The sequence below is a fragment of the Carlito syrichta genome, unplaced genomic scaffold (genome assembly GCF_000164805.1).
Source record: "Carlito syrichta isolate Samal-C Ts95f unplaced genomic scaffold, Tarsius_syrichta-2.0.1 Scaffold314298, whole genome shotgun sequence".
Taxonomy (NCBI): domain Eukaryota; kingdom Metazoa; phylum Chordata; class Mammalia; order Primates; family Tarsiidae; genus Carlito; species Carlito syrichta.
This window is the reverse complement of record NW_007258394.1, coordinates 67,382-84,900: the sequence shown is the minus strand read 5'-3', so window position 1 is coordinate 84,900 and position 17,519 is coordinate 67,382. Positions and strand designations below refer to the sequence as shown.

The 17,519-nt window shown below is 42.2% G+C and overlaps 1 protein-coding gene across 1 annotated transcript in view; it reads left to right on the top strand.

The window, feature by feature from the left end:
• Nucleotides 1–9,710, top strand: part of LOC103273910 (zinc finger protein 852) — a 19,829-nt gene extending 10,119 nt beyond the window's left edge. The window contains 3 exon segments of the mRNA XM_021719196.1: nucleotides 5,435–5,490; nucleotides 5,799–5,925; nucleotides 8,145–9,710. Of these exon segments, the coding sequence (XP_021574871.1) occupies nucleotides 5,435–5,490; nucleotides 5,799–5,925; nucleotides 8,145–9,598 (1,637 nt within the window). The 3' untranslated portion in view covers nucleotides 9,599–9,710.
• Nucleotides 9,711–17,519: the final 7,809 nt, after the last annotated feature.

The following is a 17,519-nucleotide window of genomic DNA, read 5'->3' as shown; positions in this document are numbered from 1 at the left end:
TCTGGGCGACAGAGTGAGACTCCAACTCAAAAAAACAAAAAAAAAATCATAAATCAATGGCGTTCACTCATGTCCCCAGGTTTCTGTATTTCAGATCCCATGAGGGTGAGGAGAGTGGATTTTCCGCCTTCTATTTAAGCACTAAGTGGGGAGTGTATACCACACTGACCCTGTAGGATGTACAGTGGATCTGCTGACTGTAGGGCATCTTTGCATTGCAAGGGGCTAGATCTTGTATACGTAATGCTCTCTCAGATAATTCTATCTTGGACACTACTTTTAAAAGTAAACACTGGACCAGGCTTGGTGACTCAGCCTGTAATCCCAGCACTTTGGGAGGCTGAGACAAGTGGATTCCCTGAGCCTGCAGGTTTGCGACCTACCTGGGCAACTTGGCAAGACCTCATCTCTACAATAAATAAAAAATTAGCCAGGCGTGGTAGCATGCGCCTGTAGTTCCGGCTACTTGGAAGGCTGAGGTGGAAGGATCGCTGGAGACAGCAGTTCGAGGCTGCGGTGGCTAGACCTCTTGAGCTTGGTTGGTATGGTGTCTGTTCTCAGCAACCTTGACTCATGCGCTGCCCCTCCCCTGGGTTGTACTTACCTACCTTTTATTGATGGCTGCACGTCCTGACCACCCAGTGAACAATGAAATAGTTAAATTGATGCATAAGGATCTAGTATATTCCTTTGAGGTGCTGTATGGTATTTCGTCCTACAAAATTCTACACTTTTATTTAGCCATATTGATGGATAAGTAGGTTAATTTCAATATTATGCTATTACAAAGAATATTCTAGTGAACACTGGTGTAAATGTCTAAATACCTGTGCAAAGTGTTTTTTCATGGTAGATTTTTTTTTTTTTTTGAGTCGAAGTCTCATTCTGTTGCCGACTGTAGTGGCATGCTCATGGCTACCGCACCTTCAACCTGCTAGGTTCAGATGATCCTTGCCCCTCAGTCATCCAAGTAGATGGAACTACAGGCATGTACCACCACGCCCGGCTAATTTTTTGATTTATTATAGAGATGAGGTCTCACCAAGTTGCCAGGGTTGGTCTTGACCCGTGAGCTCAGGCAATCCTCTCATCACAGCCTCCCAAAGTGCTGGGATTATAGGTGTGAGCCACCGCGCCTAAAGGTAGATTCTTAGAAATAAAATTCCTAGGACATAAGGAATATGTCTTTTTAGTTTCATTGTGGACTTCCAACTATTCCTATTGGTTGTATGATCTTCCACTTCTATCAGTGATTTGTGTTTAGTGTTCTTTTTTCTTTTATTTTTTGGACATAGATTTTGTCATATTAATGTTTCAGATATTTTCTCCTTTTTCCATTTGTTGCTTTAAATTCTTATCCAGGTTCTTAGATTCTTTGTATTATTTTCAGCTTTATTTTTTTTTTTAATTTTTAAATTTTTTATTTTAAAGATATGGGGTACAATTCAGGGTTAGGTATACAAATGTTCATTATGCAGGTACCCTTGTTGATAAGGTATGGCCCCCCCCCCCCCAGCAGTTTCAGCTTCATTTTTTTAACCAGAATTAGTTTTTTGAGCCGGGTTCGGTGGCTCAGCCTGTAATCCCGCTCTTTGGGAGGCCAAGGTGAGTGAATTGCCTGAGCCCACGGGTTCGAGACCCGCCTGGTCAACTTGGTGAGACCTCATCTCTACAATAAATCAAAAAATTAGCTGGGCGTGATAGCACACGCGCCTGTAGTTCCAGCTACTTAGAAGGCTAAGGCGGAAGGATTGCCGGAGCCAAAGCAGATCGAGACTGCGGTGGCCAGGAGCAGCCATTGCACTCCAGTCTGGGCAACTGAGTGAGACTCCAACTCCAAAAAAAAAAGAATTAGTTTTTTGTGTGATTTTATTTATTTATTTTATTTGCCTAACCACTTGTCCAAACACAATTTATTGAATACTTGAATCTTTCCCATTGACTTATAATGGCACCTCTATCATACATCAAACTTATATATGTGTATAAGCCTGTGTCAGAATTCTATGCTCTTTCTTTTACCTATTATATATATATATTTTTTTTTTCCCCATAAAATAGAGTTTTAAGTACTATGTCTTTATATTCAAACTTGTTCGGTAGAACAAAACTTTACACATCTAAAAATTTATCTTAGTTATTCTTTTTCTCATTCATATGAATTTTTGAATATGCTTATAAAGCCTCAAGAAAAGTTATATTGAGAATTGGTTGGGATTCTACTGTCTTTGTGTGTTAACTTAGGAATAATTGCCATTTTGATGAAGTGTGTCCTCCCATACTTACACAAGATTTATTTATATCTCTTATGTCTTGTAAGAGGTTTTTGTTTTTCCACTAAGATACTGTATTTTTTTTTTTTTTTGAGTTGGAGTCTCACTCTGTTGCCCAGACTGGAGTGCAGTGGCCGCTCCCGGCCACCGCAGCCTTGACCTGCTGGGTCCTGGCGATCCTTCCACCTCAGCCTTCCCAGTAGCTGGAATTACAGGCATACGCTACCACGCCCGGCTGATTTTTTTAATTTATTGTAGAGATGAGGTCTCGCTGCCCAGGCGGGTCTCGAACCCGCGGGCTCAGGCAATCCACTCATCTCAGCCTCCCAAAGGTATTGCAAGACTTTTAATGTGTTCACCACTGAATGTCTCATTTGCTGTAGATTTCTTTTGGCTATTCCTTATCTCAGTTTGAGGATGTTTCTCTCTATTGCCTGGATTGTTAAGAATGTGCACAAAAGGGAGACAAAATTGTTTAATTTTAGAATACCAATACTGTGAATAGCTTTATGCCAATCAATGTGAAAGCCTAGATGAACACTTGAGTTTCTTCCGTTTTGCTATTTTCTTTTTTTTTTTTTTGAGTCGGAGTCTCACTCTGTCACCCAGACTGGAGTGCAGTGGCTGTATCTTATAAAGACTTGTATCTGGAATAAATAAAGAACTCCTGTAACTCAATTTAAAAAAAAAACCTTAATTTTAAAATGGGCAAAAGGTCTAAATTAACATTTCTCTGAAGAAAATATAAAAATAGCCAATAAGCACATAGGATCGTCAGCAATATTAGTCATTAGGGAACGTAGATGAACATAACAATAAGATACTACTTCACACCCACAAAGGTGGCAAAAACAAAAATTGGGTAAGAAAAAGCATCAGGAGGCTGGGCACAGTGGCACATGCCATAATCCCAGCACTTTGGGAGGCTGAGGTGAGAGGACTGCCTGAACCCATGGGTTCAAGACCAGCCTACACAGCTTGGCAAGACCGCATCTCTACAATAAATCAAAAATTTAGCCGGGCATGGTAGCATGTGCCTGTGGTCCCAGCTACTTGGAAGGCTGAGGTAAAAAGATCACTTGAGCCCAGCAGGTAGAGGCTGCAGTGGCCATGAGCATGCCACTATACTCCAGTCTGGGGACAGAATGAGACTACTCTGACTCAAAGAAAAAAAAAAGAAGTAGCAGCATCTGGGAGGATGTGGAGACACCCTCATCCACTGCTGGTGGAAATGTAAATTGGTGACAACAGTCTGACAGTTCCTGAAAAAGTTAAACATACAGTTACTACTTGACCTAGCAATTCTACTCCTAAGTATATAACCAAGAGAAAAGAAAACAGATGTCTGTACAAAAATGTGTACACAACCGTTCATAGCATCATTATTCATAATAGCAAAATGGGGTCGGGCTCGGTGGCTGGCCTGTAATCCCAGCACTTTGGGAGGCTGACGCGAGTGGATTGCCTGAGCCCACGGGGTCAAGACCCACTCGGGCAACTTGGCAAGATCTTGTCTCTACAATAAATAAAAAATTAGCTGGATGTGGTAACACACGCCTGTAGTTCCAGCTACTTGAAAGGCTGAGGTGGAAGGATCACCAGAGCCCAGTAGGGCGAGGCTACGGTGGTCGTGAGTGTGCCACTGCACTTCAGTCCAGGTGACAGAGTGAGACTCCAGCTCAAAAAAAAAAAAAAAAAGAAATTGAAAAGTTTTGAGGTTTTCAACTTATTCTTCTCTTTCAAGTTTTTGTGGCTGTATGAGTTTCTTGATTTCTTTTTTTTATAATCGATATTTTTTATTATGATATTGTGGGGTACAGTTAAGGGTTAGGTATACAAATATGTTTTGTTCAGGCACCCTTGTTGATAGAAGGTGTCTCCCCATTCCCAGACAGATGTTTACTACAATTAATCCCATCTCCCTTCCCCTCCCCCCAAGTTTCTTGATTTCAATACAAATTTTAGGTATTGATATTTCCAAAAAGATGCCACCTGGGAATCTGATAGGAATTGTGTTGAATTTTTAGGTCAATTTGGGGGAATATGCATGGGACTTGTGTTTGAAGAAAGAAGAGTAATTGGAATGTTTTTGCTGATGTCTGGATTCATTGACAGAACTTGGGAAGTCCAGAAAGGAAGGTGGCAAGAACATGCATTTTAGATGCTGCGGCCCATGTGGCTGTCTCCAGGGGACCGGAGAGAGCGACAAGACATTAATAGAGACACAGACACAAAGACAAAGAAAAACTGGGGCCAGGTGGGACACTTTCCTCTGATGGAAGAGAAGTGGCCCCGAACTAGCTCACCATGTTTATTTTATAATCAAGCACAAAGGAAGTTGGAAGGGATTCAAATTCTGTGAGGGAGCTACAGCGGAATTATGTTGCTACCTAAAAGGCAAGCTGTTCTGTGGTTATCTTCTTGTAGCTAAAGCTTTATTGTAGCTAAGACTTTATGTGCACTATGTGTACCCAGATGTGTGGGCATTTGAGACACCGTTTCGTGTAGTGGGCTGCATCCCTCATAGCCTGCCTTTGGCTAGAATGCAGAGCTTCCAAGTGAGACCTTGCCTACAAGCTTGGGGCCATTAAGTGAGACCTTGCCATTGCTTGGGCCTTTACTCAAGGCTTGCTACAGTGACAGTGCTCGTCTGCTCCCCACATCATATCCACTCCTGACATTTAGACACTAAACTTAAGGTGTTGCAGGACATCCAAGTGAAATGTCCCATAGGCAGCTGGAAGCATGTGGTAGTGGTCTAGGAGTAAAGGGAGAACTCTGAGAGCAGTGTGAAAGTGATGAGAGTCAATGAGATCGCCGATGGAGAGAAAAAGGAAGCACTAGGGCCTGATCTTCAAGGAGTGTCCATACTGAGAGTGCAGGATCAGGAAGAGGAACTAGAGCTGTAAGGGGGAAATCAGGCTTGACTGATGCTAGGGAAGCCGCTGGAGAGAGAATCTGCCCAGAAGTATAGCTTCCTTTAGAGAAGTTGAAGAGAGTGAGGGCTGGGAGGAGTGCCCAGTATTAGTGTGACCAGGAACCTTCTACTGTGTCCTCCGGGAAAAATTCATGGCACACTTGGGATAAGACCTTTATGGAACATAGGTCTCATGGGAGCCAAGGGCAGGGCTTGTCCTCATAGCTTTCTTTCCTCCTTCAAGTGTGGAAATCAGGAGACCAAGCAAAGGGGAGTGTACTTCAGATTGTCATGCCTCGGGTGCACTTGGATCTTTCTTTTTTTGTTTCGTTTTGTGAGTTCCCATGTCTGTGACCTAAGAATGGCTAGAGGTCTTGCCTCTAGAACTCTACCCCATCTCAGACTGCTCCTGTGGCTTTCCTGCCTAATAGCTTCCCTTGAAGCTGGGTTCTACACTGATATGGATGTATCCTTTTCAGTGTGTCATCCCAGCTCCTCTCTCCTACCCCTTTGCCCACTAACACACCATATTCATGCCTTCTGTACCCCTGATGACTCTTCCCTTCAGACTGAGAATGCTGTTGAGCGGTAGAAGCTTGTCATTTCAGGGTACTGCAGCATATGAGGACCTGTTTGGGGACTGTACTCAGAAGGAGTAGAAAGGTCTGTCCCTCAGTCAAAAATCTCTATACTAGAGCATGATATTGGTAAATTACTGTAGCATGGTCTCCTTGGGCAATGATTCTGTTCCCCAGTAATGTAGACTCTCCATGCTGTATATTTTCTTTACTGTATTCCTTGCCTTTTACAAATTTTTAAAATTTATTTTAAAATTACTTAATATATATATTTTTTAATTTTAAAGATGGGGGTACAATTCAGGGTTAGGTATACAAACATTGATTATGTAGGTACCCTTGCTGATGAGATGTGCCCCTCCCTCCCCTAGCAGTTTCCCTCAACTACCAATCCCACCCCCCAGTTAATTAGTATTTTAGAGATAAGGTCTTGCTATGTTGCCCGGGTTGGTCTCAAAATCCTGAACTCAGGCGAATCTCCCACTTCAGTCTCCCAAAGTGATGGTATTACAGGTGTGAGCCACCATATCCAGCCCTCTTTGTTTTAACATTTTATTGTGAACATAGGTAAACTAGAATGAACCAACAGTATGGTGAATCTCTCTGCACCCAGTTTTAACAATGATCAACATTCTCTTTACTAGTTGTTGACTGGCATAGGGTGATTAGGTAGGGCTTTAGTTGTAAGGAAACAAGAGTCACTCAAATTACTTTAAGTAAGGAGCTGTGAGTCGTAAGGCTTAAAAAACAGGAACCCAGAACAAACCAGTCAGCTAAACCAGATTGTGAGAAACAACCTTGACCTAGGGCATCCCGGGAGCCTGAATGACAAAAGCAAATGAATTTTTACTCCAGTGTTTTAGTGTGAATGCAACACAGCTGGTCCCAGCGTATCAGTTTTCTCTCTGCTTGTCCTCCTCCTGCTGCCCATTTTCTTCATTATGAGTCTTTGGTCCTTCTTGAAGCTCCTTTCCAATTCTTCTTTTTGTTCTCTCATATTGTTTGCTGTAGCTCCTGATGTATGGGCTTCTCTCTATGCATTATTTCAGCCTTCTTTGCTACTCAGAATTATCTTCATTTTGCCCAACTTCCAGGTCTGCATTTACCTATAGAGGGATTTCAATTGCTATAGCCATTACACATCATATTGTTTGGGAAGAACTTTTGTCCAGGTCATGGCAGAGGCTGATGGCCAACCTACATATAAGTTATCTTTGGGTCTGGTGTCTGTCCTTGACCTAGTCACCTGTGGTCCACCATGGGATACTCAGGTCAACTAGCCACAAAACATGATTGCTTCAGAGTCTTCTCTGCAAAGACTGGAGCAGGGCAGTTTCCTAGATGGGTTTATTGGTAGGGTGGGCCTTGTGATTGACAAATTTGGGTTAGTAGCCAACTCTACAGAGGGTGAACTTAAGAGTCATTGCCAGACCTCTTTAAGTTTTGATAGGCCAGATGATGTGATGGCTGTGGCCCTGATTAAGACATGATGAAAGGAACTAACATTTTGGTATTTAGTTATAACCATGGTTACAACAGTTACCTTCTCCCAGATTTTGTATTCAAAATTCCAGAATTCAAGGCAAATATTTACCTCTATAGATTCCTTTATCTTCTAGAGAGTCAAGATATCAAAGATATATTTTATTTTATATTTCAAACTATTTATGTTCCTCGTATTGTTTATAGGAGTACAGAACTGGCTCCTGCCAGTCCAGTGTTCCGGGGTCAGTGGCATCCCCACTTTTAGGGCTCTGTTGTCCCCTTCAGCCCTGCTCCCCAGCATTTCTGAACACACAGCTTCTGCAAATCTTGTTACTGGCCAGTTGTATAAGATCTCTCCTTTTTTGTGTACTTTCCTAATTGTACCCTCATAATATAAATCTCTATCAACTCATTCCCATCCCTTCCCTCTCTCTTTCTTATATTTTACTTGAGATATTTGCCAGCCTTCTCTCTCCTGACATTTGTTCTAAGAATTGTGGGACCATAGAATGTAGTGGTTGGAAAGGAATTTAGAGTTCATAGTTTTACTAAGGAGGCATAATACCATAGTGATTTCCACAGGATTACAAATATTTTGCAGTCTGGTCCCTTGCTTTCCAATAGCCCTTCTGACTTGCTGTGTTGGCTCATCATCTGTCTGTCCTGGAATCTTTTTTTACACTTTCCTCCACTGGTCGTCTTCCCCTTCCTTTTCTATTCCTATGAAAAAATTGAGCTATTTCCTATTTTGCTCTTTTTCTTGCATGTCATTCTTTTTTTTTTTTTTTAACCATATTTGACTCTTTTTTCAGGTGCACAAGCTCTTGATGATTCTATTTCCTCAAAAGAACAAGAAATGAGTAAAAGTTGTTTTCTTCTTTCTTTTGGCAGCAGATGCAAACATCATGGAGCATTCAGAGTTGACTCTGAAGCAGGAAATTTCTAAAGGATTAGAGTCATCTGATAGGACATCAGGGGGACTCTTTGGGGTGGTTCCTGGGGAACCAAAGACTGGAGATGTCAGTCAAGATACTTTCAAGAAGCTAGAGGTGTCATCCTCAGATGAAGAAGGGAGCAGACTGGAATGTGATTTCTTGGAAATAACAGGAGAGGATAAGGAAAAATCCACAAAAGACATATATGAGGAAAATGAGGAAGTCAGGGAACATCCAAATCTGTTCTCTGGTTCTGCTGAACATGAAAGAGTTCTAAAGGGACAAAAATCCTATCAATGTGATGAATGTGGCAAAACTTTCAGTTGGAGTTCACACCTCATTGGCCATCAGAGAATCCACACCGGAGAGAAACCCTATGAGTGTAATGAGTGTGGTAAGACCTTCAGGCAGACCTCTCAGCTCATTGTTCACCTCAGAACCCACACAGGAGAAAAACCTTATGAATGCAAGGAGTGTGGAAAGACCTACCGGCATAGCTCCCATCTCATCCAACACCAGAGACTCCATAATGGGGAGAAACCTTATAAATGTAATGAATGTGGAAAAGCTTTTAATCAGAGTTCCAAACTCTTTGACCACCAGAGAACACACACTGGAGAGAAACCTTTTGAATGCAAGGAGTGTGGAGCAGCATTTAGTCGGAATAAAAATCTTATCCGACATCAGGTCCTTCACACTGGTAAAAAACCTTATAAGTGTAATGAGTGTGGAAGAGCTTTCTGTTCCAATAGAAATCTTATTTACCATCAGAGAAGCCATACTGGGGAGAAGCCTTATGAGTGTCATGAATGTGGCAAGGCCTTCAGTCGGAATAAATGTCTTATTCGACATCAGAGTCTCCACAGTGGGGAAAAGCCATACAAATGTAGCAAATGTGGGAAAACTTTCAGTCAGATCTCCCAACTTGTTGACCATGAGCGAAAACATACTGGAGAAAAACCATTTAAATGTAATGAGTGTGGTAAGGCATTTGGTTTGAGTAAATGTCTTATTAGGCACCAGAGACTTCACACAAGTGAAAAACCATATAAATGCAGTGAGTGTGGAAAATCCTTCAATCAAAACTCATACCTCCTTATTCACCAGAGAATTCACACTGGTGAGAAACCATATGAATGTAATGAGTGTGGGAAGGTCTTTAGTTATAATTCCAGCCTTATGGTACATCAAAGAACCCATACAGGGGAAAAGCCTTATAAATGCAATGATTGTGGGAAAGCCTTTAGTGACAGCTCACAGCTTATTGTGCACCAGAGAGTTCACACTGGAGAGAAACCTTATGAATGTCTTGAGTGTGGGAAAGCCTTTAGTCAGCGTTCTACTTTTAATCACCACCAACGAACTCACACCAGAGACAAGCCCTCAGGTCTGGCTAGGTCAGTTTCTTAAGGAATGGTTCTCTAAGACAGAGAGCAAGGACCTTTGAGTTAAGCTTTCTTTATAAGAAGGATGTCCACCCTGATTTCTTGGAGCCACTAATCACAGTGGAACATTCCCTACCTGCTTTCCCTTGGGTCACTAAGGTGGAAGAGTGGGAATAACTCAGTGCAATCCTTACCTATTATTAGAAGAATACGACTATACATTTTATTTACTTGTAGGTTTCCTTTTTAAAATTTTTTTAAACTATTTAAAAATCTATTTCATTTCTTAATTATGCATCCTTAATCAGGTTGCGTGCCTCTCAAGGACAGAGATAATATCTTCTCTAGTCTTCTTTGGTTCCACCATTTCACTATTTACATAAAGTTATTCAATAAGGCTGATTCATGATTTCCTGCCCTGTGGCTATGGCCCTCCCCATTTACTCTGTAGACATTAATCTGCCGCCTCTCATCGCTTATATTTCCTACCTAGAAAACCTTTTCTTCCTTTTTGCTAATCTCTGTCACTCACAGCCTTCAAGATCCATCTCATCTCTGAAGGAGATTCCTTTTCAAATGTGTCTTTATTTCCTTTATATTTCTATTGATTTGACCTCACTGCTTTGAATTAACTGGTGCTACAGTGTACAACTGTTACCATTTTGGTAAATTGTTCTGAATTTAATGTGTGTGTATATACTTTCATATTGACTTATAGGCTATTGAGATTAGGTATAGTATCTATTTATTTTCGTATATATATAAAATAGTTTGTGGTACTTTTTTTTTTTTTTTTTGAGTTGGAGTCTCACTCTGTCACCCAGACTGGAGTGCAGTGGCTGCTCCCGGCCACCGCAGCATCGACCTGCTGGCCTCCAGCGATCCTTCCGCCTCAGCCCTCCGAGTAGCTGGAACTACAGGCGCGCGCTACCACGCCGGGCTGATTTTTTCTTTTTATTTATTGTAGAGATGAGGTCTTGTCAAGTTGCTCAGGTGGGTCTTGAACCCGCAGGCTCAGGCAATCCACTCACCTAGGCCTCCCAAAGTGCTGGAATTACAGGCTGAGCCACCGAGCCCGGCTGTGCTACTACTTAAATAAGTTTTTTTTTTTTTTGAGTTGGAGTTTCATTCTGTCGCCCATACTGGAGTGCAGTGGCACACTCCCGGCCACCACAACCTTGACCTGCTGGGCTTCAGCAATCCTTCCACCTGAGCCTTCCAAGTAGCTGGAACTACAGGTGCGCGCTACCACGCCCGGCTAATTTTTGATTTATTGTAGAGATGAGGTCTTGTCAAGTTGCTCAGGTGGGTCTTGAACCCGCAGGCTCAGGCAATCCACTCACCTAGGCCTCCCAAAGTGCTGGAATTACAGGCTGAGCCACCGAGCCCGGCTGTGCTACTACTTAAATAAGTTTTTTTTTTTTTTGAGTTGGAGTTTCATTCTGTCGCCCATACTGGAGTGCAGTGGCACACTCCCGGCCACCACAACCTTGACCTGCTGGGCTTCAGCAATCCTTCCACCTGAGCCTTCCAAGTAGCTGGAACTACAGGTGCGCGCTACCACGCCCGGCTAATTTTTGATTTATTGTAGAGATGAGGTCTTGTCAAGTTGCTCAGGTGGGTCTTGAACCCGCAGGCTCAGGCAATCCACTCACCTAGGCCTCCCAAAGTGCTGGAATTACAGGCTGAGCCACCGAGCCCGGCTGTGCTACTACTTAAATAAGTTTTTTTTTTTTTTGAGTTGGAGTTTCATTCTGTCGCCCATACTGGAGTGCAGTGGCACACTCCCGGCCACCACAACCTTGACCTGCTGGGCTTCAGCAATCCTTCCACCTGAGCCTTCCAAGTAGCTGGAACTACAGGTGCGCGCTACCACGCCCGGCTAATTTTTGATTTATTGTAGAGATGAGGTCTTGTCAAGTTGCTCAGGTGGGTCTTGAACCCGCAGGCTCAGGCAATCCACTCACCTAGGCCTCCCAAAGTGCTGGAATTACAGGCTGAGCCACCGAGCCCGGCTGTGCTACTACTTAAATAAGTTTTTTTTTTTTTTGAGTTGGAGTTTCATTCTGTCGCCCATACTGGAGTGCAGTGGCACACTCCCGGCCACCACAACCTTGACCTGCTGGGCTTCAGCAATCCTTCCACCTGAGCCTTCCAAGTAGCTGGAACTACAGGTGCGCGCTACCACGCCCGGCTAATTTTTGATTTATTGTAGAGATGAGGTCTTGTCAAGTTGCTCAGGTGGGTCTTGAACCCGCAGGCTCAGGCAATCCACTCACCTAGGCCTCCCAAAGTGCTGGAATTACAGGCTGAGCCACCGAGCCCGGCTGTGCTACTACTTAAATAAGTTTTTTTTTTTTTTGAGTTGGAGTTTCATTCTGTCGCCCATACTGGAGTGCAGTGGCACACTCCCGGCCACCACAATCTTGACCTGCTGGGCTCTGGTAACCCTTCTGCCTCAACCTTCCAAGTAGCTAGAACTACAGGTGTGCACTACCACGCCCGGCTGATTTTTTGTAGAAATGAGGTCTTGCCAAGCTGCCCAGGTGGGTCTCGAACCCGTGGGCTCAGGCAATCCACTCACCTCAGTCTCCCAAAGCACAGGATTACAGGCTGAGCCACCAAGCCCAGCCTTAAATAAGTTTTAAAACTCAAATTGTACTATTGTTAACATCGGTACATTCTCCCCCATTACTCCTATTACATCCACTGGACTAGAAGCTTCTAAAGTTGGAAGTGACATCTGATCATAGTATATCACATACAGAGCCTCACTGATACTGTCTCTGGGTAGCCCTGGAAATTTTAGTATGGTACTTCACCCTTAAAGAGCCAATAGATTTGTGTGTAAATGTGTTTGTGTATCTAGGTGTTGGATTGGGCAGTCATATCCCACTAATATTTACTTTGACCTGCATGCTTACTTTAGTTCTGAGTTAGCTGACTATATCCTGCTTCCTAAATACATGTTTTGCAATCAAAATTACTGCAAAGAAGACTTGCTTTCATGGTTGTGGTATGGATGAGTGAAAAATTTCAGCTAGAAGCATTCCTAGATCATTAGAATTCATAGTGATGAGGTTTTTGGCAAGGTAATAGTGTTAAACTAATCTGTTGTCCTTATCAGCTAGTCCTAGCTATCTACAACTGTCATCTTAACTTCAAGATGAGAGCAGCACTCTTAATTATCCTAATTACCTTCCAGGCCATCTTTCATTTCTCAAAGACATAAGAAATAGGAAATCTCAGAAGATTTTCTCTCTTGCAATCATATGTCAGTTCATGAACTTGAACATCTTTTAGTTTCTACCCTTGCAATATGACTCAGTGCTGGGGTACCTTGTCCCTGGTATCCAGCCCCTTCTCTTTACATCCTCCCAACTTCCTCTTAACTGGCTGACAGGATCAGCACCTTGACAAAGGTGGAGGATGAGGCAATCTTGTCAATGTCAACTATATAACTTGGAAGGGAGGTTTTGTGAGCTGTGGTTTATGTCTCAGACATTGGAGAAGAAAAGAAAGAGAGTTGAGGCTCAAGAAAATAAAAATTTAATGTCACTCTAGGGAAGATATCTCAGATAAGGTTAGAAAGAATTATTGAGGGCCTAAAGTTTTTCAGGGTCTGTTAAAATTACTGAATTTACAACACAAGTGGAAATTTATCGTTTGTGAATATGTATTTTAACTCTTCTCAGCTATATTTTTGATATTTGTTTCCATTTTCCTTTAAAAGAGATGTACATAGGACTTTTTAATTTTTTTTGTTGTTGTTGTTGAGTTGGAGTCTTACTCTGTCGCCCAGACTGGAGTGTAGTGGCCGCTTCCAGCCACCGCAGCCTCGACCTGCTGGACTCCAGTGATCCTTCTGCCTCAGCCTTCCAAGTAGCTGGAACTACAGGCGTACGCTACCACGCCCGGCTAATTTTTGATTTATTGTAGAGATGAGGTCTCGCCTGCCCAGGCGGGTCTCGAACCCGCGGGCTCAGGCAATCCACTCACCTTAGCCTCCCAAAGGCGCGGGATTACAGGCTGAGCCACCGGGCCCGGCTGGACTTTTTAATTTTTTAAGTGTTTTACTTCTATAGCACTGAGATCCTAGGAAAGATCCTGACCCTCTATGAACTCAGGGGGACCAGCCTCCACAGTGAGTTGGACGTTTCTAGTCATGTCTTCACTAGAAGCACCCTGCCTGTTGGATAAAGCAATTTTCTTTCTGGTTCTTGTTTGCTCATCTTCTCCATACCAAGTCTCTGGAGGTTGGAAACTTGTACTGTCATAATTATATTAACCTACTATCATTAGTTTGGTATAGATGCTCAGTAGATATGAATCCCCTGACATCCTGAAAAAGCCTCAGGCTCTTGGATGGAGGAAAATTAGCTGCATTTGAAAGCCATACCTCAATTTCTGTTGATCACTGCTATATAAACTTAATTATTGATTTTTAAAAATTTTATCTGAATTTTTTAGTATTTCGCAGTTTCATATACTATTCCTTTTTGGGTTCTGATAAATATTCTATTGTATTTAGAAGTTTCCTTCTATTCCTGTTTTTTTTTTTTTTTTTGAGTTTGAGTGTCACTCTGTCGCCCAGACTAGAGTGCAGTGGCATGCTCCCGGCCACCGCAGCCTTGACCTGCTGGGCTCTGGTGATCCTTCCGCCTCACCCTTCCAAGTAGCTGGAACTACAGGTGTACGCTACCACGCCTAGCTAATTTTTTTGATTTATTGTAGAGATGAGGTCTCACCAAGTTGCCCAGGCGGGTCTTGAACCCGTGGGCTCAGGCAATTCACTCACCTCGGCCTCCCAAAGCGTGAGATTACAAGCTGAGCCGCCGAGCCTGGTTCTATTCCTGTTTTTAAAAGAAGTAGGGTATTTTAGTGCTTAAGAGCATAGACTTAGTTCCTGGTGCCCTAGGTTCAAATATTGGGGTCACCACTTTGTTAGGTGTATGACCCTGGGCAAATCACTACCTTCCTTGTATCTTAGTTCCTCCATCTATAAAATAGAGCTACCTCATAGGGTTGTGCATATTAAATTATTTAATATGTGTAAGGTAACAGTGCTTGGTACACAGTACACAGTTTTGCAATTATCATTATATTTAGAGTTTTTATTAGGAATGGTTGCTCTGTTCTATTAAGTTATTAAAAATCCATTGCCATAATTTTATGGGTTATATCATTTTTTTCCCTTTGTAATTCATTTTGCTGACAAGTTTCCAAATATTTTAAATTTCCGTGTGCTTTTTGAGTAAAATTGATTCATTCATAGTTTTGTTTTTTTTTATGTACAGAAGTAGATTCAATTTGGTAATGTTTTGCTGGCTTTGCAAAATAAATCTGGAAATTTTTTTTCTTTTTTATTATTGTGGAGAGTTTTCTTATCACATGGGAATTGTTCCTTAAAGGCTTACTAGAAATAATTGGGTCTGATTCTTTATGGACATGGGTGAGGGGCTTGGAAGGGACATATCTTTAGTAACTCTTTTAGTCAGCTTGAGCTGTTATAACAAAGTACCATAGACTAGATGGCTTAAACAAACATTTATTCCTTACAGTTCTGTAGGCTTGAAAGTCCAACATCAAGATGCCAGCATGATTGAATACTGGTGAGGGCTCACTTTCTGGTTTAAGACGGTCGCCTTCTTCCTGTACCCTCACATTTTAGAGAGAACAAGAATGCTGGTGTTTCTTCAAAGTCTTTTAAGGGCATTAATTTCTTCTTGGAGACCTCATCCTCATGACCTAATCTAACCTTAATTATTTCCTATAGGACTACAACTTGCAATAGCATGGGCCTGCTATTTATGCTAAGAGGCCTGTGGAACTACAGGTCTTGCTTATGTTGACTGGAGCCTGTGGCAGGAGACTGTTGCCAGGGTGCACTGCCTTCTCGGGTTTGGGGCATATATATTACCCAAGTTAGTTACCACATATATTCCCTTTGAATGGCAATTCCTAGCCTGCTATGGGGTCCTAGTGGAAAAAGAACACTTGACCACTGAAGCAAGTATATGACCTTAAGACCTAACCCACCTTCATGCAGGTGCTGTTAAACAAAAATAAAAATGGAAGCCACAATTTAGATATACCCCCAAGACCAACTGCGCATAACCATGTAGCCAAAACTTAAGTCATTCTGATTTCCCTGAAACGCTATCTCTGATCATTAAATAGAACATAAAATGTAAGTTTTATGTCCTTGTCAGCGTGATTCAGTGAAATTAAAGCAATCAGCTATAGACCAGCTTAAACAGCTCTACTTTTCCTGAAAAGAATGTTTAACAGCCAATAATGAAAAAGGTAAAAATATTCCCTCTCCTGTGCTTTATAAACTGTAAGATGAGCTTCTTATCATTTGACTTGAGTCTCCTGTTTTATGATATGTACTTTTTGTATGACAATAGACTTTAACATTTTTCTTAATTTGGTGTTATTTTTCACAGTATTCACTAAGCCTGTTAATAAAACAGGACAGGCTCATAAAAGCAACATTATTAAATGGAAATGTTACATATAAGATTAGAGTCTGACAGGGACTCCAGGGGGTCCGTCAACTCCATGAAGTATCTGCCTTGTGAGAGGAGGCTGGGCTGCCCATAGTGGATGCTCCCTTAGCTAAGCATAGCCCATGGTTCAAAGATGTATCTGCTGATGGTTTGGGCTGGTTTACTGAGGGATCTGTGAAACTCAAAGCTGATGGAGTTTAATGGGCTGCTGTGGCCATCCACCTTGCTATGGTTTGAATGTTTTTGTTGCCTCCAAAACTCATATTAAGCCTGAATCCCTAGCCTTGTGTGGTGGCTCATGCCTGTAGTCCCTGTTACTTAGGGGGCTGAGGTTGGAGAATAGCTTGAGCTCAGGAGTTCGAGACCCTGTCTCTAAAACAATAAAAATGCAATCCCCAATGCAACAGTGTCGGGGTGGGGCCCAGTGGGAGGTGTTTAGGTCATGGAGGCTTGCCTTCAGGAATGGATTAATACCCCTCTAAAAAGAGTTTGGAGTGGGGTTGCTCTCTTCTCCTTTTGTGCAATGTGAAGGACAATGTTCCTCCCTCCAGAGAATGCCTTGTTCAAAGCATCATCTTGGAAGTGGAGACCTGTGCTTTGATTTTAGACTTTCCTGCCTCCAGAACTGTAAGACATAAATTTCTGTTATTTATAAATACCCAGTTTCAGGTATTCTATTATAGCAGTACAAATGGATTAAGACACACCTTAAAGATGGATACCTTTTGACTGAGACCAGAAAGGGATACTCTGCCCAATCGGCTGAACTCTACAGTGGTGATGGCTGTGCAAGCAAATCTAACAGCAGCTCTCTGCTACATATTTAAAGATTCATGGGCCATTGCAAATGGGCTAGCCATATGGTCTGGTGACTTGGCAGATTAATGATTGAACCATTAAGGTCTCCCTTATGTGGGGACATGAACTATGGCAGCAGTTTGTGAAATGGAGAAGAGACCTATTTGTTATTCATGGCATAGGACCATTTAAAAGAGAACATGAATGGAACTTACAAGCTGATTCAGAAAATGACCATGGGGTTACCCATTGGGTCCACTACAGATGGGGAATTGGAAGTCCACCTCAGATGCAAGAATGGGTCAAATCACAAGGACCCACCATAAAGGAAATGGAAGCCAAAGATGTAGTATAGGCATGTGACTCCTGCCACTAGCCCAAATTATGAACGTGGCAAACTGTGACATATCACCTGGGGCAGAGGGCCCATGCCAGTGTAGCATATTGATCAAATTGGGCTGCTAGTTCCCAGACAAGCATTCCAATGTCTTTGTTCACAGATAACATGATTGTCTATGTAAAATTTAAAAGAATTGACAAGAAAAAAAATCCTGAAATGAATAAGTGATTATAGCAAGGTTGCAGTATACAAGGCTAATGTACAGAAGTCAGTCACCTCCTTTTTTTTTTTTTTTT